Raw genomic sequence first — 26,807 nt, 5'->3', positions numbered from 1 at the left:
ATCTAAGTTGTCAAGTTTATTGACTTAAAGTTTTTTAAAAATATTTTCTTATTATTCTTTTAATATCTTAGAACCTAGAGGAATGTCTCCTCTCTCATTCCTATTGATAATTTGCTCTCCTTTTTTCTGATCATCCTGGTTAGGGGTTTGTTTACTAATTGCAAAAAAAAAAAAACAAACAATTTTGTTTTCACTGATTTTTTTTCCATGTCTTTAAAATATTTCATTGATTCCCCCTTTGATGTCTACTACTTCTTATTTACTTTGGTTTTTGTTTGCCCTTCCTTTTCTAATTCCTATTAATAATTGTGGTAAAATATGCGAAAAATTTACCATTTTAACCATTTTAAAGTGTATAGTTTTGTGACATTAACTACATTCACACTGCTGTACATCTTCTTTTTCTATTTCCCCTTTCAAATTTTTTAAGATAGAAGCTTGAGGTCATTGATATAAGGCTGACTGGCTGTCCTTTCTTTTTTTCTGGCACTTTAATGCTAGATTTGGTTTCCTTTTTATTCAATTGAAATTATTTCTTAATTTCTTTATTGATGTCCTTTCTAATTCATATATGATTTGAGTGTGTTGTTTCCAAATATTAGGAGGTTTTCCAGATATCTTTCTGTTATTAATTTCTAATTTAACTTCATGGGTGTGAGAGCACATTCTGTGTATGATTTCAATTCTTTTAAATTTATTGAAATTTGTCATTTTGTGAATATGATCTTCTAAGTAAGTGCCCTGTGTGTACTTGAAAAAAATATGAATTCTGCTGTTGAAGAGTAGAGTGTTCTATAGATATTAGAGTGAGCTGGTTAATAAAGCTGCACATTGTCTTCTATTTCCCATTGATTTTTATGTTTACCTGCTCTATTAATTACTGAGAGATTGGCAGTGATGTTTTTGAAATCTTTAATTGTGCAATTGTCTGCTTGTCTATTTCTTCTTGAAGTACTACTAATTTTTGCTCCATGTATTTTGAAGCTCTCTCAGTAGGTGCATGAATATTTATGGAACCCTTATTTGTTATAAATGACCCTCTTTATCACAGGTAACATTCTTTGATCTGAAATCTACCCGGTCTGATATTAACATGGCTACTTCAACTTTCTTCTGATTAGTATTTGTATGGTATATCTTTTTCCACTCTTACTTTTTTTTGAGGTGGGCAGGGTCTTGATATATTGTCCAGGCTGACCTCAAACTCCTGGGCTCAAGCAATCCTCCTGTCTCCTGAGTATCTGGGACTACAGGCATCTACCACTGCACCTGGGTCCCACTCTTTTACTTTTACCTATTTGCATCTTTATAATTAAAGTGCATTTCTTATAGACAGCATATAGTTAGGTTTTGCTTTTTTAAATATTATTTTTAATTGTAGATGGACACACACACACAAAAAAAGAATTTTTTTACGTGGTGCTGAGGATCAAACCCTCACATGTGCTAGGCAAGCTCTCTGCCACTGAGCTACAGCCCCAGCCATTACTATTACTACTACTACTACTACTACTACTACTACTACTACTGTACTGTACTGTGCTGGGGATCAAACCTGGGCCCTGAGCATGCTATACAAGTACTCTACCACTGAGTTACACTCCCAGCCCCTACTTGTTCTTTTTTAAAAAACAGCTTTATTTTGGGGCTGGGGATGTGGCTCAAGTGGTAGCACACTCGCCTGGCATGCCTGCGGCCTGAGTTCGATCCTCAGCACTACATACAAACAAAGATGTATGTCCGCCGAAAACTAAAAAATAAATATTAAAATTCTCTCTCTCTCTCTCTCTTTAAAAAAAACAGCTTTATTGAGATATAATTCACATGTTTTAAAATTCACCCAAACCATACAATTCAATGGCTTTTAGTATGTTCAAAAGTTGTACAACCATCACCACTGTTAATTTTAGAATGCTTTTTCTTACCTCAAAAGAAACTCTACATGACTTAGCAACCACTCCTCAACCCTCATCTCTACTGCCCCATCCCTAAGTAATCATGGATCTACTTTTCCTGCATGTATTTTCTTATCTTGGGTAATTCTTATAAACGGAATCATATAATGTATGGTCTCCGGCAATTTGCTTCTTTCACTTAGCATAATGTTTTTATTGCAAAATAGTATTCCATTGCATAGACATACCACTTTTGTTGGTCTATTCATCACTTGATGGGCATTTGAGTTATTTCCATCCTTCAATTATGGATTATGCTGCTATGAACATTCATGTTAAAGTTCATACATGAATGTATGTTTCTATTACTCTTGGCTAGATACCAGGAGTAGAATTGTTGGGTCATATGGATTTACCAAACTGCTCTCCAAAGAAGTCGTATCATTTTATACTTCCATTATAATTTAGGAATTTGCTAAATTTGTTTTTATTTTTTAAGTCATAATAATGGTCATTTACATATTCCAAATACAAGTCCCTCATCAGATATATGACTTGAAAATTTTTTCTCTCACTCCATAGATTCTCCTTTCAGTTTCTTTTTTCTTTTTAATATTTATTTTTTAGGTGTAGATGGATACTCAATGCCTTTATTTTCATGTGGTGCTGAGATTTGAACCCGGGTCCCACCCGTGCTAGAAGAACGCTCTACCACTGAGCCACAATCCCAGCCCCCTTTCAGTTTCTTAATAGTGTTCTTTGGAGCACAAGGATTTTTAATTTTGAAGAGTTCGATTCATCTATTTTTTTTCTTTGTTGCTTGTGTTTTTCTTGGTTCTTTCATATTTCCGCTTTCCTTTTTTGTTTTCTTTTGGATGAATTGGACGTTTTTTAAATATGTAATTCTATTTTATCTCTTTTGTTTATTTATAAGTTCCATTAGTTTCATGTGACTGTTGTAACCTATTGCCACAAACTTAGTGGCTTAAAAGTACACAAATTTATTCCCTTATAGTTCCAGAGGCCAGAATTCCAAAGTGGATTTCAAGGAGCTAAAACCAAGGTGTCAGCAGGCTGCCCTTCCAAACCAACACAAAAAACAAATTTCAGTTTTAAAAATATTATTCAGAGGGGCGCAGTGGTGCACGCCTGTAATCCCAGTGGCTCAGGAGGCTGAGGCAGGAGGATCACAAGTTCAAAGCCAGCCTCAGCCAAAGCAAGATACTAAGCAACTCAGTGAGACCCTGTCTCTAAATAAAATACAAAATGGGGCTGGGAATGGCTCAGTGATCAAGCGCCCCTGAGTTCAATCCCTAGTACCCCCCCCCTCAAAAAAAAAGATATTCAATTTTTGTCACATATTACATATATTAATTAAAATTTGCAGATACCCAACCAAAATACTACATCCTGAAGTTCACATTTGGTTTTACTGCTTTACTTTTTTTTAAATTGTGGTTTAAAATAACAAAATATGAAATTGCCATTTAACCACTTCTAAGTAGACAATTGTGTTAAGTATGTTGCTACAGTGATCAACCAAGTCAAACAGGCTGCATTGGCTTGTTTAGGGGCCATTTTCCTCAATTAACCAGAAACCCTTCGAGGGCCAGAATCTTTTCCGCGTATTCCCCCTGGGTACTCAGGACTCAGCAGAGATTAGTGCCTATTTAGTCATGTTTCTTGAATTTATACGAAGATGTTGATATCTAAGAGAAACTGCAGCTAGCATGCATGAAACAGCAGGTGGTGAGCAGGGCATGGGCCTCGTGGGGAAAGACAGACAAAATGTTTTAACTGCCTGGATCTCAAGAACCTGTTTTGAAGAATAGGCAGAATAAAATAATATCACAGGGTTGATGCAAGGATTTTCATAAACTGTGCTTTCACACAGGGCCAAAAACATAGGATGTGCTGAGCAAGGGTAGCTGCTAGTATGACTGTCAATTTAAAAGCTATTGTTAAAAAATAAAAAGAAAGAAAGAAACTAAATGCGCTTAGGTGGCTGAGAAGGCCCGGAACTTGGCTCAGGTCAGCGCGGTGACAGGCCGAGGAGCACTGGGCGGGGCCTTCCGCAGCCCCGCCCCTCTGCCGGCGTCCGGTCGCCCAGGCAACGCTCCACTGAGTAGCAGCCTGAGTGACGCGTGGCGGCTGGCGTCCGGCGCTCCTGGGCACACTCGGCACTGGCAAGGGCCGCTTGGGTACAGCGATGACTGACGAAGACTCTGAGAGCGTCCACACCGATTCCCAGACGGGAGAGGACAGCGAGCTTCCTGTTATCCAGCTGTGCGGGCTGGTGGAGGAGCTCAGGTACCCCTTGTCGGCTGTTGCTGGCCGCTTCTCGGTACGGTGGATCCCCTGCCGAGTGGCCTCGGACCTTGGCTCCAGCCTGGAGACCATCCAAGCCCACACTGAACGCTGGGAAGTCCAAGACCCCCAAAGTGGGTGTCCTGAGTCTCCGTTGCCACTGAGCTGACAAGCTGTTGCCAGGACCTGGTGAAGGCGCGAAGGGGCAGGGCCTGGGGGGGGCGGGAGCCCAGAGGGTCATTGGTGACGTTGGAGTTTCGCCTGGTGTCTGCTTAGTGCCAGATTGTGTGCCTAACTGCTCCCCTGTTCTGCACCAGAAAAGGCTTTCCAATGCTAAGATTCTATGGTACAATCAATATGGAAGCAGGACAGAAGGAAGCTGTCCAAATGATTTTGCTGTGAGGCAACCTAGGCTTGAACCAGAGAGTAAGTATGGAGGTAGACTGAAAAGAACGACAGGCCCAGTAGGTTTGTAGCAGTCTGTTTTATATCTGCTCTAGTAAGTAAATGGAATATCATGATTCTATGACGTAGTTAAGGTACATCGCACAACTTACTGATTTTGCACAGAATATCCTGACTCTGGAAGTTGAACAGATGTTATTTCTATGCATCTGTAAATAGTTTAGGCCAGAATTGAGGCCTTATTACCAAGAGCAACAATTTTTGAGTGTTATTATGTGCTGTGTATTTTGCATATATGACCTTATATAATGACACAGCAATCCTAGGAGGCACACAAATTTAAGGCACTTTCCTAAATTCACACAGCTTGAGAGTACTCATGCTGGGATTCAGATTCAGGGACAATTCCACAGGCTATACTGGGAATGTGATATATGCTGAGAAAGCTAGACATTTTGGTATTTTGTGTTTTCTAGTCAACCTTCTCCACTAATCTTAAAATTCAGTCCAACAGGAATTATCTCAGTAACATATGAAAACATCAAAGCCATTCTCACTCATGCATATATAAAATATATATGCATTATGCACCCGAAGCTAAAGTAAATTTGTCATCTCTAGTTGTTTAAAAAGATATTGTTCAAAGTTTTTCACAATTTATGATAAACTTCCAGCAGATTCTTTCATCTATTGGGTGCTAGAAATAAAAGAGTTGAGAAATATAAACCAAAGGAAACACCTGGAGTTGGTGAATATGTGTAGTTTCAAAAAAAAAATAGTGATTCTGAAGGAATTTCACAAATGAGTTAGATGACACTTGAAGATAAAACCAGTACAACAATTTTCAATATAATACCAGTGTTGCGACTTTTGGGGCTCATTAAACATAATAATAAAGATATCTGAGCCTTAAACAGCACTTGAATGTGGCCAGCAACTGTCTTAAAATCTTTGCATTCCTTGTTGCGACACTAACAGGGAGATGCAATTCTTATTTCCTTTTTATAGGTGAGAGAAATAAGACACCAAGAGGCTGCATGTCTTGCACACGTGGCCAATAAATGTTATTGGTTATTTGGCGATTAAACTCCTATTAGAACTTAACTTCAGTAACCCACTCTCTTGCAGCTATGGAAACTCTGCTCTCAAAACGGAGACAGAGATGTTTGAGAAATATTGCTGTAAACTGGAGTCTAGGGAATACCGACCTCTGCGAATTTCAGATGTTAAAATAACAGCAGCAGAATTTGCACAGGTACCTAATAGAGATCTGAACTGTACTTTATCCTATCTGTCCCCTTATATGCAGGTGGTATTTGTGTTTCTACCTGTGGTGTGCCAGAGTTTCTATTTCAAATCAATGCGAAGGGAGTCAGGTTCAATTAGTGGTGAATTAACTCTCCCAGAATATCTTATTTTATTTGAAAGAAATCCCTTAAATTGGAGGATTCAGCCGTAGAAGACCTGCTGGTAGCCCTTGTCTCAGAGGGCCTATCTGTGTAGGTTTAATCCTTTGAAAATCAAGTAAAGTTACTTTGAGGCCCAAGATTACCTGGATCACTTACTTGTGACCTTTGCCTTAAATGTCTAGGAAATCCAAGACTTTGATTTATTTGTCTGTTTTGCTGAACACTGTACCCCTGGATGCAGTTTCTCTTTGTGTTCAGTTTAGGAAGCGCTGAGTTCCAGCCTTCTCCTGATCTTTATTTAAATTCTAGTCTACAGTGATTCACAGTCTTTCACCTGCAAGAAGTTTTCAGTTACTAATTTTTAATTCATTGTCAAACATGGGTCTTCAAGGAAACTAGCATAGGATCTTAGGCTGACTTGTGAAATAAATGCCACCTCTGGCCAAATATCCAGAATCCTTTCACCATGAGTTTGTTTCCCCTGGCTCTCCTTTGGGATAAGTTCTAGCAGTTCTGAAGAATCATGTTGATGCCCACCTCTTTGACAGTGGCTTTGGTTTTGTTGGGTTGCAGTTACGGAGCAGGCGTAAATCCAAACCCCGGGCAGGTGACCGTATGATAAGCCTCAGTGTCGAACAAAAACTTGACCTTGTGCAAAAGGAGCTGGAAGACATGAAGGACGAGTTGAGGCACATGAGGGCAAATGCTGAGCGGGACCTGCAGTACCACGAGGTGACCCTCCTCTCAGTCTCATTAACCTATTTGGACTCCCATTTCCACCTGGTCAAGAAGTTCCTGTGGTGTGTCTGTGTTATTATTGATGCTTTGAAAGAAACAGAAGTAGGATAAGACAGATTAAGAGCAGGTCTTTAAAGAACTTACCACTTGCTTGAGGCAACAACAAAATCTAAAGCATTTTAAATGGAAAATTTCAAATGTACTCAAATGTAGAGAATTAACACCACAAATCCCTATGGACTCAACACTCAGATGCAGCAAATGCCAACATATGGCCACTCTTGGATCATCAATGTCCCAACTGTTTCCCCCTCACCCCACTGGGCTGTTATGCAGAGAATCCTAGACATACCATTTATCTCTAAATATTTTAGGTATGTCACTAGGATATGGATTTTTTAAAAATGTAACCACAATAACCATACATGCCCTTAAAAATTTGCAATAGTGCCATGGGGAGAGTCCTGAACTGGAATGATTTGCAGTGAGACCATAGATACTTTCTCATTTTATGCTTTAAAATTATGTGTGTGGGGGCCCAGGGTTGTAGCCAGTGGTGGTAGAGTGCTTACCTAGTGTGAGGCGCTGGGTTCGATTCTCAGCACCACATATAAATAAATAAAATAAAGGTTTATCAACAACTAAAAATAATAATAATTTAAAAAATTATGTGTGTGTTTATTCCAAGGCAATCCATATTTGTTATACAGCATTTTAAATTGAAAACATTCACAATGGTACCTCCAACCAGAAGCCATTATGGTTGACCACTGAATTTATCTACTTCTGGAGTTTAGATCATTTCCTATGCATATATGAATTTCTTTTTTTAAAAGGATCATTGTTTTGTGAATTGTATCTTTTTTTTTTAACAATATCTTTCCACATCAATATTCCATAGTTCCCCTTTATCTTCAGAGGATGTGTTCCAAGACATCCAGTGAATTTCTGCTGCCTTGGATAGTATCAAGCCCTAAATGTACCATGTTTTTTCCTCTGTATACATCTTATGATATAGTTTAATTCATAAATTAGGCACAGTAAGAGATTAACAATAACTAATAATAAAACAGAACAATTATAACAATAAACAGTAATAAAATTGTCCCAGCATCATTACTCTTGCTCTTTGGGGCCCAAATTAAATAAAATAAGGATCACTTGAATGCAAGCCCTGCAGTGCCACCACAGCTGATCTGAGGTGGCTCCTAAGTGACTGATGGCCAAGTAGCATATTATAGAAAGGTACACTGGACAAAGGGATATGCATGTCCCAGTCAGGACAGAGAGGGGCAGCATGAGATTTCATCATGCTATTCAGGATGGTGCACAATTTGCAACTTATGAATTACTTATTTCAGAAATTTTCCATTTAATGCTTTCAGATGGTTAGGTTGTAGAAAATGAAAATGTAGATAAGGGGGGCTCTCTATATGCATATCTATATATAGATATAGATTCATTGATAACATCTTTTAAAACTTTTTAATTTTTTTTAGGTACACATGACAGTAGAGCATATTCTGACATATTATATGTATATGGCATATTACTTCCCATCACTGGTAACATCTTTTTTTTCAAGTTACATAAGTGTATAATAAGAATGCTTCATTATTTCACTACTTCATCTGTTTAGATTTAACTGGGTTCCGGTTTTGCTGTGTATCCTCTCAGGTATTTTCCACATGACATAATTTTTAATGGTTGCATAATATTTCAGATATGGAAATACATACTTATATCTGAGACCTCATTTTTGATTGCTCACTTTTTATGGATACTATCACTTTTCCAAAGCATGCTTTTTAATATTAATACTTATATAGTCAGGTTTATACCTTAGGAGAGCTCTAAAACTAAGAGGCATGTGGCCTGGGGACAAAGACTTGGGTATCCTCAGAGGATTTGTCTTTGAGAAGCTTTGGAAACTCTCCTCTCTTGTGCTGCCTTGCCCAGGCTATCATCGAGGAAGCTGATATTCGGTGGACTGAAGTCCAGAGAGCAGTGCATGACTTTGAAAAAGATATTCTAAGAACCATATCCAAGAAGAAAGGGAGTATTTTGGCCACTGAGAAAGTGTTGAAGTACATCGAGTACATGAACCACCGGCGGGTGAGTTGGCTGGGGTTAGAGCTTCCAAAGGGAGAATGGATTCATAGAATGACACAAATTATGCCTGTGGGGCTGCCTAACTTTGTATATGTTGCCCACATATGCATGGTTTTCACATCCCATGAAGAGAGAGAGAGAGAGAGAGAGAGAGAGAGAGAGAGAGAGAGAGAGAGAGAGAGTGGTGTGGTGTGTTTTCGAATGCATTTTTATCTAGGCTAAAACCAGTAAGGCAGGATGAATATTGGCAGAATATCAGACTGACTTTTTTTTTCTTTTTTATACCAGAGATTGAACCCACTGAGCCACAGCCCCAGCCCTTTTTATTTTTTATTTTGAGACAGGGTCTCACTAAGTTGCTGAGGCTAGCCTCAAACCTGTGATTCTCCAGCTTCAGCCTCCCAAACCACTGGGATTACAGGTGTGCATCACCATACCCAGCCAACTTCCTCTTTTCTGTTGTTCCTATTTGTTTCAAGATCTAATGTATTTTCTTGAAGAGGTGTGAGGCTGGGCTAGTCAGGTGACTACATGGAGTGGGACAGGTCAATCTCAAGCTCTTTGGGTGTCCTTACTATTAGGAAATGGACCCCAGGCTGGCATGGGAATGGAAAGAGAATGTGGGAGCACATAATGTGTTCATTTCTGGAGATTTTATAGCATGGCAAGATTTGGGCCCTGGGGACAGTTAGATCAGCTTGGTAACTCTAACATGCTATGAGTAATAGCTATCAGAAGAATATACGACCAACATGAACCATGAGATCATTTTGTCAGGAAAGTCCCCTATACCACATCCAAGTAGTCTTGAATTTAAAAGCATTGTAAAATTCACATGGGGCAGACCCAGTTTTCTCTGCATCTTGATCGTAAGTGAAATGCCATCACATGGCTTTCTTGGGCAGAAATAGAGAGATCTGAAAATAAACCACTAAACGTTAGGGTTCAGGTTTGGTTTGCACCCCTAGGTCTACTTGTCAAAACAACAGAAAAGAAATTCATTAACTTATGCTTTGTGTTTGTTTGTTAGGATAATTTGAGGGATAAATTACGTTTGAAGAATATTTCTCTCAAAGTTCAGAGGAAAAAACTTCTTTTACAATTGAGGCAGGTATGTGGCTTGTTCTTCCTTTATTTATTTATCTACTTATCTATTTATTTGTTTATTTCGTTGACTGAATGATATCGCCCACACCAAGATGTCCCTGTCTTCATCCCTGGAATTTATTAATGCGTTGCCTTCCATGGTATGAGTAATTTAAGGATCTTGACATGGGAGAGGATCCTAGATTACTGATTGGGCCCTAATATAATCTCCCTCCTTATCAGAGGGAGGCAGGAAGATGAGAGATGATGGTAATGGAAGCAGAGATCACAGTGATGCGATCATGAGAGAGGAAGGGGCCCTGAGCCAGGATATGTGGACCGCCTCCAGAAGCTAGAAATTCCAAGGAAAGGTTCTCTCCCGGAGCCTCCAGAAGGAAAGCAGCCCTGCTAACATCCTGATTTAAGTCCCAAACCCTTTTCAGACTTCCGACCTCCAGAACTGCAAAATGATAACTTCGCCTAATTTTAAGCCACTGGTTTGTGGCAAGTCATTTTAGCAGCCTTAAGAAACCAGCAGTTACTATGCAGGCACATGGAGGTAGATGGACTTGGATTGGATTTAAAAGACCCTGGTGACATATTCATTGGCCCCTTTGGGGAATATGGCTGATGCAGCACAACCATACTGTGCTTTGGTGAATCTTTGTGCAGCTGACCCTAAGGGCCGTAAGACAGACATGGCTCAGGGCCTTGGGGCATGACGTGTGGCACCCTCCTCCTTGACTTTTATCACTAAGTCAAATATGAGTATTGATGTGCCAAATGTGGGCATATGCATCAGAGGTGGCTGTGGACGGTGACACAAAACTGAGCAGGAGAACTAACTTACTTGATTGTCTCAGGATCCAGCATGCTGTAGTCAAGGTCACTCCAGGTGAATTGGGCTGAATAATCACACAGACACAGAAAGTACCTTTTTCTTGGGGTTCAGTGATGGCTCCTCGGCCCCAGCTCCCACAGAGAAGGCAAGGGAGGCTGGCAAAAGAGAGACAGCATGCCGAAACCCTATTTATTTACTTATTTTAAAATTTTTATTCTAATTTGTTATATATGATAGCAGAATGCACTACAATTCATATTACACATATAGAGCACAGCTTTTCATATCTCTGGTTGTATACAAAGTATATTCACACCATTCGTGTCTTCATATATGTACTTAGGGTAATGATGTCCATCTCATTCCACCATTTTTTTTTTACTCCCTTGACCCTTTCTTCCCCCCACCATGCCCTATCTAGAGGTTGTCTATTCCTCCCATGCTCCCCCTCCCAATTCCACTATGAATCAGCCTCCTTATATCACAGAAAAAATTTGGCATTTGGTTTTGGGGAATTGGCTAACTTCACTTAGCATTATATTCTCCAACTCCATCCATTTACCTGCAGATTTTATTCTCTTTTAATGCTGAGAATTGTGTATATTTACCACATTGTGTATATTTACCACATTTTCTTTATCCATTCATCTACTGAAGGGCATCAAGTTTGGTTCCACAGTTTAGTTATTGTGAATTGTGCTACAATAAACACTGATGTGGCTGTGTATGCTGTTTTTAAATCTCTAGCAATTAGAGATATGTAAATCAAAACTACTCTAAGACTTTATCTCACTCCAGTCAGAATGGCAGCTATTAAGAATACAAACAACAACAAGTGTTGGCGAGGATGTGGGGAAAAGGCACACTCATACAGTGCTGGTGGGACTGCAAAATGGTGCAGCCAATATGGAAAGCAACATGGAGATTCCTTGAAAAACTGGGAATGGAACCACCTTTTGACCCTAGCTGATCCTACTCCTCGGTCTGAAACCCTATTTATTGAGGGGAAGACACCCAAATGAGGCAAGGGATTGGGTTTCAGGGGGGTAGCCCAGCCCCATTGGGTGACGCCCACTCCCAGAGCTGTAATTCCTTGCTGAGTGAAGGTGAGGCCCACTTGCTTTCGCACTGCGAGCAGAAGCCAGTCTCGCACCTTCATCGCTCAAGGCTAAGGGTACGAGCTCAGCTCCTCCATGCTCAGCTCCTGTTCCTGGCGGCCCCTGACAATCCTGGAAGATCTCGACAAGCTGGAATAATTGTAATGACATGACTAAGGACAAATGTGAGTTCCTGCACTTTGATCCCCTGAAATACCTGTACCAGTACCTGCTGGCTACGCCCTAGGGATCTGATAGTCAGCTTGGCTGGAATGCTGTGGCCCAGCTGCCCCCATAGGAACATGGCGCCCGGACCAGGAAAGGGCTGGCCTTGCTCTGTGCTGTTCTGAGTAGCCCTGACCTGGAGTTTTACATCCGCTGTGGGCTCCACCCTGGGAAGAATAGCAGACTAGAGTTCATGTAGAGTGAAGGTGTTGGCGAGGGGAGTAGAAAACATGTGGGAAGATCTGGGATGACAGGCCCAGGATGGCCATGACCACTGTCTCAGAGGACTTATGGAGGGTGAACATACCAACTGGCAGGGCCCTGAGGCCCGAGCTGGGCCTGGGCTGGAGGTGTCAGGAAAAGAGCTTCGAGTCAGTGTAAGAAGGATTGTTGCCCCAGTGGAGCTGCCTGCAGAGCATGAGTTCTTGTTCTTGGAGTCCATGCAGATTTAGCCATTTTGAAACAGGGACTTTAAGGTTGACTTGGGGAGAAGGATGACCTCCACCCACACACCATTTCTGCACAGAAATGACACAGATTGGACCCTGCACTGTTGAGCTCAGACTAATGTGTCGTTGAGAGAAGGGAAGGAGGCACAGTGCTGTACAGAGGCCACCACAGTAGCAAAGACCCAGAGCTAAAGCTTCTCGAGGCTCAGGAGAGAGGCTGACTCCCAGGTATAAAGAACAGGTTGGAGCGTTGGAGAAGGAGGATGGGTCATATTTGGGGGGAAGGGGAAGAAGCAGTCCTGGAACTCACACAGCCAGAACAGAGCACTGTGGGGAACAGCAGCCCCTGAGTTGGGCTATTGCCACCACAAACGTAAGATGGCAGAAGCCTGGTGGGGCCAATCAGAGAGGCCATGCAGACACACCTGCTCTACAGTAATGCCCTAGGATCAAAGGAAGGGAATTTAGAGGCTGCTTTTTCTGGGGTTTCCAGATTTTAAAATGACTTTTAATGGCCCGATTCCTAATTTTCCTTCACATCTTTGTTTGGGTACTATCTCTTCTGGGAAGCCTGCCCTGGCCTGGCTGAGGGGCTCTGGGTGCATTCTGCCCCTGTCCACCTCCTGTCCCCCACCCACACCACTCTTGAGTTAGCACCTGCGGCCGTAGACCCTCATAGTATTCCTCAAGGCCAAGAAGCACTGCATTTACTCTAATCTATCCCCAGCTCCTAGCACCACGCCTGGTACCGAGCAGATGTCCAGGACATGTTCATTGAATGACTAAGTGATAACTGACCTCCAAAGTCTCACCAAGTTGCAGGTGTGAAGTCACACCTGAACATAACGTCTTTTCTTCTTTCTGAGCCGTAGAAGGAAGAGGTGGGCGAGGCGCTCCATGACGTTGATTTTCAGCAGTTGAAGATTGAGAATGCTCAGTTTTTAGAGACGATTGAAGCACGGAATCAAGAACTGATCCAGTTGAAACTGTCATCCGGAAATACCCTGCAGATCCTCAACGCATACAAAGTAAGGCCCACCCCAGTGCTGGGCACCCCCACCAGGCCTACTGCTTCCAGATTTCCAGCCCCCGGATGAGGACTAGGTTTCAAACCCAACACTTCAGCATCCAAATGGTCCCACAACCCTGGCTGCACATGAGAACCATGTGGGGAGGGTTTTCTTTTGTTTCGTTTGGGTACCAGGAATGGAACCCAGGGTTGCTTAACCACTGAACCACATCCCCAGGCCTTTTATATATATATAATTTTGGACAGGGTCTCACTAAGTTGCTCAGGGTCTCTGAGTTGCTAAGGCTGTCTTTGAACTTGCAATCCTCCTGCTTCAGCCTCCCGAGCCTCTGAGATTATAGGCGTACAGTACTATATCCAGTGAGATTTTATTTTTTTAAAAAATAAACCAATGTTCTAGTCCTACCCTAAGTGAAATAGGGATAAATTTTACACACAAAGCTTTACACACCACCGCATTTAGGGCCCTGTTTAATGTAAGTACTTCTCTGCTTCTAACCCTGCAAAGGAAAAGAGTCTTAGCTATAAAATCAGAAAACTACTAAATTATTTATCATCCAAATGCAATGCTTTTGGGAGAGAAAAGGCACTATTAATAATTAAGCAGGGATTCTGGGCATGAATAGGACCTGTCCCCAGTAGACCAGGCCATCTGGTTACCTTCTAGCAACCACCTAACGTAGTGGTCAGCAAACTGGGCCAATGTATTTCCATCCAGTGTCCTGTGAGCTAAGAGTAGCTTTTTATAGAACATCTGCAACTGACTGGATGATAGAGAATACAACTATTAAACCCGGTTAGGCAAAATTACTTCCTTCTCTTGAAATTCCATTCTATTCCCTAGTAGACCCGTATTCCAATATATCATACTCAATTATAATTTTATCAATAAAACATATGATCATCAATAAAACATTTGTAGGATTTGGGTTTTTTCTCTTATTAATATAAGTGAATATGTAATAGTTATGGTTGTTTTGCCTCTGGGCCTACGAAGTCTAAAACATTCACTATATGGTCCTTTATAGAAAAAGTTTGCTGACTCCTGGCCTAGTGCCCAGGTGGCAGCGGTGGCTGTGAGCCTAGATAGGTAGCTTACAGGTGGCCTTCATTTGGCCCACACAGTGTCATTTAAAAATGTAAATTTGAATATGTTTAGATCAGGCTGATGCTTGTCCAACATTTTTCTTTCACAATGGAAAACACGGAGTCTCCGAGATGCAGAGTATTAGCCAGATTCAAGCCACAAGTTAGTGGCAGAGCCAGGATGCCCAGCTCAGTGTGTGTCCCCCCAGCTGCCTTCTCCTGGGTTACAGTATGTAGAAAACATTGTGGCGGCCTTTTGAAGTTCATGTGTCACGAACGTCCAACTTTTAGGTTATCTCATCACACTTGGTATCTGATCACTGTTCTTTCAAGATGAGGCCAGTCCCTGGGCCTCCCAGGCCTTTGCTGCGGACCACCTTGGCTAACAGGTGGTTAGGTCACATTGGACCTGGATCTTATCCTGTGGAATCACTTAACCAGCACAGGACCTGTCTGGTCTTGGGATTTGGGAAGTAGAGCTACTGCTTTATAAAACGAATCTGCCCAGGGTGCAGGCCCTGAGCTCTGTAAAGTCGAATCTAAGCTCACAGTGCAGACAGTGGCAACACCAGAGGAGCAGCAGCCGCACAGGCCACCGGGGGCCCAACAGGAGCCATTCTGGTCCAAAGCTCAGTGGCCACTGTGCCCATAGATCTCTTGTATGTGATGGCAAGCAGATGGCGGAACTTGGGGGAGCTGCCCCACAGGAGTCCAAAGGTAGACACGAGCAGGTCAAGGGTCAAGCCAACCCACTTCCTCCATGACCCACTTCAGCTCTCCTGGGGAAATGGAGGCCGAACAGCTGTGAATGTCGGTCAGACCTCACCTGGGATTGCAGGGGGAGATGCTTCATCAGGGCAAGACGCCTCACCTGTCAGATGTAAGTTTTTTGTGCCTTACCACCCAGGATGGAATTTTGCGTAGTCTGTGCTGTGTCCCCCCGCAGAGAAAGGGCTTAGCCAATATTATCAAATGAACTGCTGGAGATGAGAGAGCAGCACGGTCACAGTCAAAGTGGAGGCCGAGCAGGGCCGTACAGGGGTGTTGCTCCAGGGGGTCAAAACTGGCAAAGCAGAGCCAGAGCCCCCTGCCTGGGGGGACTTTAAGCTCTGGAAGTCATTCTCCTCCCCACTCCTCCTCTCTTCAGGCTGTACTTCTTTAAGACTCATTTCCTGCTGCACATCCTGCACGTGAGTAGGAGACCAGATTCAGGGGGCAGCGTGGGGCGGGGAAGGCAGTTCACTTGACAGTATTGGCTGTGTGTGTGTGTGGGGGGGGGAAGACGGGTAACAGGAGGGGCCACTTTGAAATAAATATCAAAGACCCCAAAGTGGACCTTGTTAAAAACACACAGAATAACTTCCCTCTATTAGCAAAAGTACCAAGGCCTACGTTCTGCCAAGCACATCCAATGCCAAGGGTCTAGTGCCTAGACAGCACAAGATAGATGAGGTCTCTTCTGTGACTTTCCTGAGTGATCCTGAATCAGATCATGATCACTCTCCTGTGACTTTATGCCCTCGAACCTGCCTGGTGTGTCTGATAGAGCACAAGCCAATGGCTTTTCGGCTGCAGTAAGTCACTCTTGACTGACAGAACTAGTGACTGGGTGCCCTAGAGAAGGTAGACTGCTAAGACGTCCCCCAGACCCTGCCCCCAGGTGCATTCACTCTTCTCATTCCAGCCAAGGCTGTGAATGTGACAGCTTCGGTCATGAGGTTCTGCCTGTTACATTGGTTATGTCAGATGGCACATTTGACCTGAAGATGGGGAGGTTATCCAGTCGGGGCTGATCAATCACATGATCCTGTTGAAAGCAGAGTTCCTCTGCCAAGGAGTCAGATACGTGAAGCACAGAGGAATTTCCTAGGCCAGACTCTCTCCATTACTGCTTGAAGATAGAGAGGCCATGTGGAAGGGCACTTAGCAAGGCCTCTAGGAGCTGAGAGTGACCTCCTGCTGGCAGCCAGAAAGAAAATGGGGACCTCAATGCTCCAACTTCAAGGAAGTGCATTATTCCAACAATGAGTAAACTTGGAAGAGAACCTGAGCCCCAGAAGAGAATCACAGTCCTGGCCACTCTTTGATTTCAATCTGGTGGGGATCATGGGCAGAGAATGCAGCCACCCTGTGCCCAGACTTCTGACCCATATAAACTGAGAGATAACAGATAGCTGTTGCTTTAAACCTCCGAGTCTATGGTAATTGGCCACACCACAATAGAAAGCTCTGGAAGCCTTTCCAGCGGCAGCCTCCTCAAGTGACCGGCATCTGAACAGAGCCTTGGATGCCAGCTCTTGCCACACTTTGTGAAGACCCTGCCCCACCAGAGCCAGCCCTGGCCTTGCCTTGGCCCTTGCAGGTCCACTCTGTCCTAACCCTCTAAGTCGCTGGTACATGTCTTCCCTCTGCTCTCTTTCTGTCCCCCTGAATGGCTGGCCTGCAGTGGAGTCTTGTCCTGCCTCCCCCAGCCCAAGCTGACCCCCTGAGTCTGGTCTCCTATTCAAGTGCAGGAGGCGGAGCAGGAAATGAACCTTAAAGGAGTGCAGGCTGGAGAGATGAGGAGTGGGGAAGAGAATGACTTCCGGAGCCTAAGGTCCCCCCGGCAGGGGGCTCTGGCTCTGCTTTGCCTAAGTTTTGACCCCCCGGAGCAGCACCCCTGCCCAGCCCCGCTCTGCCTCCACTGTGGGACTCTGCTGCTCTCTCCTCTCCTCTCCCAGTTCTTTTTGCACCTCTTCCCCAGGCTCTTTCCTCAGCTTGGATTGTTGCTCTCTTCCGTCTTTCTGCAGCTGTCCCCAGTTCAGCTGTCTCTCCAGCATTCCTTCCCCAGACAACCTTCCCTGACCCTGTCCTGTCTGCTGTTTCTTGTTGCATTTATTTGACTGCCTCCAGATCTCTGAGCCGGCCTCCCAGAGGCAGGACCTGGCTGGCTACCCTAAACAGTGTCTGGGACAGGGTGGGTGGGTGTGGGTTTGTTGAGAAGCACCTGGAAAGTCCTGGCTCCTTCCCTTGACCCACTCCTCAGCCAGGCAAAGCATATCTCACCTATTCTGGTTGACTTCCCCCTGGGGGACAGTACCCACAGGGGTACTAGTCTGAGAAGCAGGGACCTCAGGGAGCTGGTAAAGAGCAAGTGATGAAATGGGAACCTTTGAGGGAGCTTTGCAGGATCCCTCCGCCCCCCAGCATCATGGTAGATGGAGCCCATGGGATCACACTGCTTGGATTCAAATCCTTCCTTCCCCATCTCTGTGATCTTGGGCAAATTGCTTCAGTGACTTAACTGGAGATAATGGTAGCACCCACTTCCTGTGGAGTACCCCTCCCTCTCCATCCTCACCAGGTAGTCATGACAACTATTTGTCCAATGTCCTCCGTATGCCAGGCACTGTGTGCCCAGCTCTCTACCAGGAACCTGTAACCTTGCCAAAATATAAGGTGACTGGACCAAGTTCAGAGGGGTCTGGGACTTGTACAAAGCGTCCCTTAGTAAACAGTGGATTCTGGTGTCTCCAACCACTGTCCATCTCTCCTCCCCTGCCAGTTCTCAGACTCGAGGTCTCTGAAAACCTGGGCACCCGTGAGAAGGGCAAGCCCGAGTTCCTGGACGGTCCTGTTTTTCTGCTGTCTACCCTCCCGCCGTTTTGAGAGGCCTCTCAGCTCAAGACTCGCTGTGTTGTTGTGTTTCAGAGCAAGCTTCACCGAGCAGTGGAAATGTTCATCTGTCTGGGCAAGGAGATCTTGCTGAGAAAAGAGCTTCTTGAAAAAATTGATAAAGAAACCATACAAGTAGAGGAGGTAGGAGAGGGCGAGACGTTTCTGGCGTTTGTCTCTTGTCTTCGAGGATTTGTGTGAATGTCCACCCAAATCCAAGGTGCTTGGTTACGTATCTGGGGAAGCCTAGACCAGAAAAATCAAAAGAGCTCTGAGCCATCAAAGCAGAAGGTGGACTTACAGCCCAGGAGTGTTACATTTACTGTGGAGTGAGGGTCCAGGGTGAATTAAAAATCTCACAGAGTCCACATAACACATCCGTAAAATACGATATTCAAAGTTTTGTCCTGCGAGCATATAGAAAATGTATACAACGTGGTCATATAACTGATATGACAAAAGTACACCTGACAACATATGATGTTTTGAATAAGAGAGAGAGAGAGAGAAAATACTCTTTTAAAAATAACTATTTCTTGGTGCAGCGGTGGCACTGACCTTGGTTCCTCAGTGCACTGCCTATCTGTGAAGGATGGCAGACCTATGACCTCGGCCCCAGGCTCACTCCAGAACCTGTGGTCACTGTGTGGAAAGGTGAGAGGGATCAGCTGACCTCCCTACATATCTGGCCTGCAAGTTATCTCTTGCATTATTTTCTGAGCACATGGAGCTGAATTTTTGTAACTTTAATGCACACAAGATGTGACTCAGCTACACATAGGAAGTGAGCTTTTGGGAAGGATGGGAGAAAAAGAGCACTGGACACCAGTTAAATGGCCTGGCCTTGGGTTTCATGCTGCCAGCTTCTGGTCTTGAATAAACCTTTACTTAATTATTTTTTTAATTTCTGGTACTGCTGGGGATCTAATCCAGGGCCTCATATATGCTAGGCAAGCACTCTAACACTGAGCTGTATATATCTCTCTCCCATATGGATAAGACTTCAAATGAGACAGGCCGGTTTTCAAAATGTAACATAGAGGTCACAGCTCTTGTTGTGGCAATCAGGTGAGACCACACATAATGATGCTTTGTCAACTCAAAAGCCATTAGTACAATTAGTGTTGTTGTCTTGAGTAGGTCTGAAGTGTGCCCATCAGTGTGGCCCCAAACCTGCCCCCAGTGGCCCACAGGGTTACTTGTGACTCAGTTTTGTCATGCCATCCACATCATATTTACATCAGTCAGGTTGTCATTGTGACCAAAATACTGACGGGAACAACTTAGAGAAGGAAATATTTCTTTTGGCTCATGGTTACAATGGATTCCGTCCATGGTCAGCTGGCTCCAAGGCAGAAACATCATGGTGGAAGGGCTGGTGGAGTAGGGCTGTCAGCTCATGGCAGCCAGGAAGGAGAGAGAGAGAGAGAGAGAGAGAGAGAGAGAGAGAGAGAGAGAGAGAGGAAGAGATTAGGGATGAGATAAATCCTTCCAGGGCACACCCCCTGTATCCTACTTCACCGAGGTCCTACCTCCCATTGGTTCACCCACGTATCAATGGATTAATCCATTTGATTAACCCACTGATGAGGTCAGAGCCCTCATGATCCAATCGTTGCCGAATATCCTCACCTCTGAACCTTACTGCATCAGGGACCTTTTCAACACACAAACTTGTGAGGGACATTCTAGATCCAAACCTTAATAGTAGCCTCAATGGAGAATCAACCCTCTCTGCAAAAGTCCCAGCCTCAATACAGTGTGACAGGTGACAAAGCTGAAGCAGAAGCCAGTGTTCTCACTCCATGAAGGATTTTTGTGCCACTTACTTGTTTTCTCCCGGGGTTGATAGTGATTAGATAACAAGTGAAACTTAAAATTGACTTTTAAAAGCCTACCATTCACTACTTAGTGTATTTAAATGCCCGGGATTCTGTTTGTTAACTTTTTGAAACCAGTTTTATTGAGATATAAACCACATACCATATCATTCACCCATCTCACCCATTTAAGTATATAGTTCAAAGGTTTATGGTGTATTCAGGAATTATGTTAACTATCAGCAGTGATGTTTTCATCACCCCAAGAAGAAGCCCTGCATCTATTATAAGTCCTCTCCTCCCTACATTACCTCATTTTCACTCTCCAGCCAGAAAACTACTAATCTACTTCCTATCCTTCAGATTTTCCTGTTCTGGACATTTCATAAAAAAGGGGTCATAAAATATGTGGTCTTTCATGTCTGGATTTTTTAACATGGAATAATATTTTCAAAGTTCACCTTGTAGCATGCACTAATACTTTGTTTCTTTTTATGGATAAATGATATTCTGTTGTGTGGATAGACCACATTTTATTTTTCCATTCATCAGTTGATGGATATTTGGGTTTCTACTTTTTGGCAAAGATGAATAATGCTGGATCTTGAACAGGTTTTTATGTGACTATGTGTCTTCTTTTCTCTTGGACATATACCTCAAAGGAGACCATGAGTTATATGTGGTAACTCTATGTTTAACATTTAGGGAAACTGCCAAATTGTTTTGCAAAGTGGTTACACCATTTTATAGTCCTATCAGCAATGTGTGAGTCTTCCAATTTCTGTACATTTTCATCAACACTTGTCATTTAAAAAAAAAATTTATTGGTCATTGCCATTGGTGTGTAATAGTATCTCAATGTGATTTTACTTGAATTTCTCTAATGAGGAGCATCTTTGGTCACATGTCTATCCCTTTTTTTGGAGAAATATATACTCATGTCCTTTGCTCAGTTTTTAATTGGGTTATTTATTTTTTATCCTTGAGTTATGAGACTCTTATCTATTCTGGACTCAGCCTCTTATCAGATATATGATTTGCAAATATTTTCTCCCATTCTTTTTTAATGGTATTATCATTTACAACACACAAAAGTTTTAATTTTGGTGAAGTCCATTTTTTTTCTTTTACACTTGTTCTTTGGTGTCATATCTAAGAATCCTTTGCCTAATGCTAGGTCATAGAGATTTGCCTCTACACTTTCTTCAAGAGTTTTATACTTTTAGTTCTTATATTTAGGTTTATGATCCATTTGGAGTTAATTTTTTAAACGGTGTAAGGAAAGGGTTCAAAACTGAAAAAAAAAGAAAGAAGATAAAGTTTGTTCACAGATTTTGTTATAATAGCTTTTTTTGGTCCTCTTGTATTTTTCTCCATTTCTTCCTGTGGATCTGAATTACCATCTGCTGTAACTTTCTTATTCAATTACAGTTTTGTTTCAACCTGCCTTCTTTATGCTGTTACCATCAAATATGTTACATTTTTATGTTATAGACCCTCTTTAATACACATGTATTATTCTATTCACTTGCTATTCAAATCAGTTAAGAGAAGAAATATGCAATAATATTATATTTTATAGTTACCTACATTTTTTAAAACTTTATTTTTTAAAAACATGTGAGTTCTGAATCACTACCATCTAGTGTTACTTATTTTCAGCCTGAAGAACTTCCTTTACCATTTCTCATAAGGCAGGTCTGCTATTAATGAATTCTCTGGGTTTTTGCTTATTTGGGAATGTTTTAATTACTTCTTCATTTAAAAAACATATGAAGAGATATGAAGTGCCATCTTCCTGGCACTACAAGAGTCTCTAGGTTCATCTTGGGATTCCTGCTCCAGCCCCCAAATCAACCATCCCTCCACAAAGAAGTCCTGAGTCCTTTCAAGAATGGCATCAGAAATCAAGATCTTTGTGTGCTCAGTTGTTTGCTTTTATTATTGAAAAACCGTTTTTGCTGGATATAAGACTTGTGGTAAGAGTCATTTTTTTTCTTTCTCCTTTCAGCACGTTTCATCCCATTGCCGTCTAGTCTCCATTATCTCACATGAAAGTCCGCTGTTAATCTCCTTAGGCTTTCTTTCATCTTATACAGGGTGAATTGTTTTCTCTTGTTGTTTTGAACAATCTCTTTGCCTTGTGTGGATTTCTTTGTGTTTACCATACTTGGAGGTGTTCTTTGGGTGTATAATTTTAAAATCAAATCTGGGAAGATTTCAGCCATCAAGTGAATATATATATTTTTTTCTGTTCCTTTCTCCTTCTCTTGTTCTGTCACTCTCATTGCATGTACATCCACATTTTTTGACATTCAGTTAATTTGTTCTTTTTTATCCCTGATTTTCATATTGCATAATCTCTATCAATCTACTTTCAAGATTACTGATTTTTTAAAAATAATTTTTTAGTTGTAGATGGACATAATACCTTTATTTTATTTAGTTTTTTATGTGGTGCTGGAAATTGAACCCAGTGCCTCATGCATGCAAGGCAAGCACTCTACCACCAAGCCACAACCCCAGCCCCAAATTCTTTTTTTCTTATGGCTTATATTTTACTGTTGATTCCCTTGTGGTAAAATTCTACTTTCAGTTATATTAAAAAATATTAAAATTTCAATTATATTAAAAACCAATTTTCCATTTGGTTCTCTTTAAATAATCTTTTAATTGATATTCTCTACTTGATGAGGCATTATCAACATGTAGTCCTTTAAGTCCTCAAACATGATTTACTTTGGTTCTTTGAATAGCTGCTTTGAAGATCATCAGCTAAGTCCACCATCTGGACTTCCCCAAAACAGTTTATGTTGCCTGCTTCTTTCCCTGTGTGGGTTGCACTTTCCTATTTCTTTGTCTATCTCATAATTTTTGTTAAAAGCATACATTTTAGATGATATGGTGACTTTGGGTAATCCCTGTCCTCCTTTCTTGGCTTGTCATCATTTACTGACTTGGTTAGACTAGGTCAGGAGTTTGCTGTTTCCCTTGCTATTAGTGCCCTCTGATGTTGTTCTCAGAGGGTGCAGCCTTGGTCTTGATACAGTCTCCCTGACAACAGAGTTGATTTCTGTTTCAGCTGAGTTCTCTTTGGTTTTTCATCTTTCTGCCAAACTTCTGGCTGCCTCAATTGGCATCAAACCTAGCTATTAATCTTTATTAATTGCTACCCAATTTCTCTATTGCTTTCAACAACACCCCAAGACATCAATTTATCACATCCTAATCCAATTAAAGTCAGGGCCCTTTGCAGGGGCAAGGTGTTGCTAGTCTTTGAAGCTTGCCCAAACCTCAAGAGGATTTTTCGTTTTGTTTATGTGTGTGTGACACTGTGGTGCTGAGGATTGAACCCAGGGCCTTGCACACGCTAGGCAAGCACTCAACCACTGAGCTATATCCCCAGCCCTTCTTAAATTTTTATTTTGAGTTAGGTTCTCACTGATTTGCCCAAGTTGGCTTCAAACTTGTGGATCCTCCTGCCTCAGCTTCCAAGAAGCTGGAAGTATAGTTCTGGCAAGAGGGCTCTTCTTAGTGGTTTCTTTCTCTAACTCTGCTGGGCAGGGTGGTACACATCTGTAGTCCTAGTGATTTGGGAGACTGAATTAGGATTTTCACAAGTTTGAGGCCAACCTCAGCAACTAGCAAGATCCTTGACAACAAGACCCTTCCTCGAAATAAAAAACTAAAAGGACTGGAGAAGGAGCTCAGTAGTAAAGCACCCCTAGACTCAATTACCAGTACAAAAAAAAAGTCAGCCTTAAAACGGAAGGACATGCTGGGTGCAGTGGCACATGCCTATAATCCCAGTTGCTTGGGAGGCTGAGGCAGGAGGATTGTGAGTTAAAAGCCAGCCCCAGAAATGGTGAGGTGCTAAGAACTCAGTGAGGCCCTGACTAAATAAAATACAAAATAGGGCTGGGGATGTGGCTCAGTGTCAAGTGCCCTGAGTTCAATCCCTAGTACCAAAAAAAAAAAAAAAAAGGAAGGACGTTCTGATACATGCTATACTGTGGATGAATCTCAAAGACATTATGTTAAGTGAAATGAACCAGTCACAAAAGCACAAATATTGTATGATTCCATTTAGAGGGAGGACCTACAGTAGTCTGAATCATGGAGACAGGAAGATTGGTGGTAACCAAGGGGTGAAGGTAGGAGGAAATGGTGAATTAGTGTTTAGTGAGCAGAGTCTCAGTTTGACAAGACGGAAAAGTTGTGGAGATGGATAGTGGAGAAGTCACACAACAGTGTGAGTCTATGTAATGCCGCTGAATGGCAAATTTTATATGTATTTTACAATAAAAGAAGACAGGAAAGTGAATTGAGACTGATAAAGTGTACTTCAAAACACAATTTTTCACATACACACAAAATTAAGAATTCCTTAATAAAGGAGAGAAAGAAAAGAAAAAAGGGGAAATGAAGGGAAAGAAGATTAGTATTTCTGAACTGGATTAAGATATCCCAATCTGTTAAAAACAAAACAAAACAAAACCCAAAACAAAAAAACTCAGCAGAACTTCATGATTTCCCCGCCCACTGAATATGGAACCGTTATCATTTGAATTACATGGAGCCTGTGGGGAGAGATGGCAGGGCCAGCAAGTCCTCAGAGGAGAAGCCACCAGGATTCCCTGGGGTAATTGGTCCTTCCCAACCCAGGATCGGGCCAAAGCTGAGGCTGCCAACAAGAAGTTGCGGAAGCAACTGGCCGAGTTCCGGGCGCCACAGGTGATGGTGTACCTCCGGGAGAAGATCCTCAATGTGGAGATGGAGAAGACCATCAAGATGTGGGAAAGGAAAGTGGAAATCGCAGAGGTGAGCCCCTGAGAGCCCCGTGGGCTGGGACTCCACATTTCCGTGGGGTTGTCAGTCTTTCATACCTGTGACATTTTGTTTAGGATTTTGTTTTGGGGGCTAAGACTATGGATGTTTGGGTGGGCTACATCTGTGAAAAATCTCAGCAGTTGCTTCAACTATTAAACCAAAATGAAGGATGATTTAAAAAATCAGTTCCTTTTTCACCATTAGGGACACAGTATTTTTAGGTATCAGGGAGACACTCTGTAGTAATAAAGTGTTTGGGTTGTTTTTTTTTTTTTTGGTACCGAGGATTGAACCCAGTGGTGCTCAACCACTGAGCCACATCCTCAGCCCTTTTTTATATTTTATTTTAGAGACAGGGTCTCACTGAGTTGCCAAGTGCCTTGCTAAGTTGCTGAGGCTGGCTTTGAACTCATGATCCTCCTGCCTCAGCCTCCCAAACGGCTGGGATTACAGGCATGCGCCACCACATCCCGCAATCAAGTGTTTTTATTTGCTTGTTTTCCTTTTCTTTCTTTTCTTCCCTCCATCCCTCCCTCCCTCCCTCCCTCCCTCCCTTCCTTGCTTCCTAGTTACATCCCTAGCCCTTTTTATTTTTTGTATTGAGACAGGGTCTTGCTAAGTTACTGGGCTGGCCCCTAACTTGAATCCTCTTGCCTCAGTTCCCTGAGTTACTGGGATTACAGGCATGCACCACCTGCTCCAAGGGAGTTGTTTTCTTAGTGAATTCTAGAAGCTTCTGAATCCCTCCACACCATAGGTAATTTGGTGGTTGCTACTTTATATATGGAGAAGCCAGTTTTTTAAAAATGAGATAACAATGGATTTTTAATATCACTCAGAACCCAGTTCCATACATTGACAGAGTTACCGTGGGCCTTTGTCTTAAACTAATCCCACAGCCTTTGAATATGGTCCTGTGTGCCCAGGAAGTGCCCTGGCTCCCTGTGAGCTGTGGAAGAGAAATGGGCAACGTAAAGACACTGTATTGGTGTCAAGACTGCCACAGCCAGGATGCAAACCAAGGCCACTTGGAAGACATCATTTAAATAGCTTCCGGGGCAGGCCGCTTGGAAAACTGGGGGCTTGGTGTCTTCACGTCTAGGACCTCATTCCACTTCCCTTGTTCCTTTCTCCTGCCTTTTCCCTGGTCACTTGGTGGCAGGGAGAAAATTAGGATTCAAACTTGGGCCCCCCAGACTCCAGCCGGAATCTACAACTCCTCAGGCTCCCTAGAAGGATCTCCTGATGGCCACTTCCCCTTGGTGGCATGCTGCAGGGCAGAATGCTGCCCCCTACAGGTGGCCCACATTTGCAGCAAGGCTGGATGAGTGCCCCATTAGGTATAGGCACTCAGATTTCCCCAACTGACCTTCTTCCCCTCCCCTTTTGCCATTTTGCAGATGTCCCTGAAAGGCTACCGCAAGGCTTGGGATAAAATAAAGGCAAGCAACGAGGAATTGCAAGCAATTGGCTCTCCTGGGAAATAGCTAGGGGCAGGAGCATGGATGGCTGACCAAGAAATGATCCATTAAAGCACTCCCCTCTCTTCTAGTCACAGGGTCCTCTCACTGGTGTCCCCAACTCCCCAGACAGGCTGGCCATCACCTCCCAGGCTACATCTGCCCACGGGGAGTCTTCACCGCCTGGCCCCTGGAACCATTGTCACTGAAAGAACCACAGGGCACGCTAACGGTTTGACACTTGTTAGCCCACGTTTAGTTCACAAGCACAAATGAAAGTGACCTTTCCGCATGTGGGAGTGGGACAGAGGAGGGAGAGCCAGCCCAGCGTGTGCTGTGGGGCCGTCCGTGGCAGCCCAGGTG

The 26,807-nt window shown here is 42.9% G+C and overlaps 1 protein-coding gene across 1 annotated transcript; it reads left to right on the top strand.

The window, feature by feature from the left end:
• The first annotated feature begins 4,000 nt into the window (after positions 1 to 4,000).
• On the top strand, positions 4,001 to 26,807 carry Ccdc113 (coiled-coil domain containing 113). The gene is made up of 9 exons (XM_015488800.2): positions 4,001 to 4,205; positions 5,736 to 5,862; positions 6,590 to 6,748; positions 8,714 to 8,869; positions 9,897 to 9,977; positions 13,437 to 13,592; positions 18,371 to 18,478; positions 24,820 to 24,975; positions 26,385 to 26,807. Exons 1-9 carry the CDS (start codon positions 4,105 to 4,107, stop codon positions 26,469 to 26,471), a joined length of 1,131 nt encoding a protein of 376 aa, XP_015344286.1. The 5' UTR covers positions 4,001 to 4,104; the 3' UTR covers positions 26,472 to 26,807.

The sequence above is a fragment of the Marmota marmota genome, unplaced genomic scaffold (assembly GCF_001458135.2).
Source record: "Marmota marmota marmota unplaced genomic scaffold, marMar, whole genome shotgun sequence".
Lineage (NCBI taxonomy): Eukaryota > Metazoa > Chordata > Mammalia > Rodentia > Sciuridae > Marmota > Marmota marmota.
The sequence above is the reverse complement of the archived record's forward strand: the minus strand, read 5'-3'. Positions and strand labels throughout refer to the sequence as shown.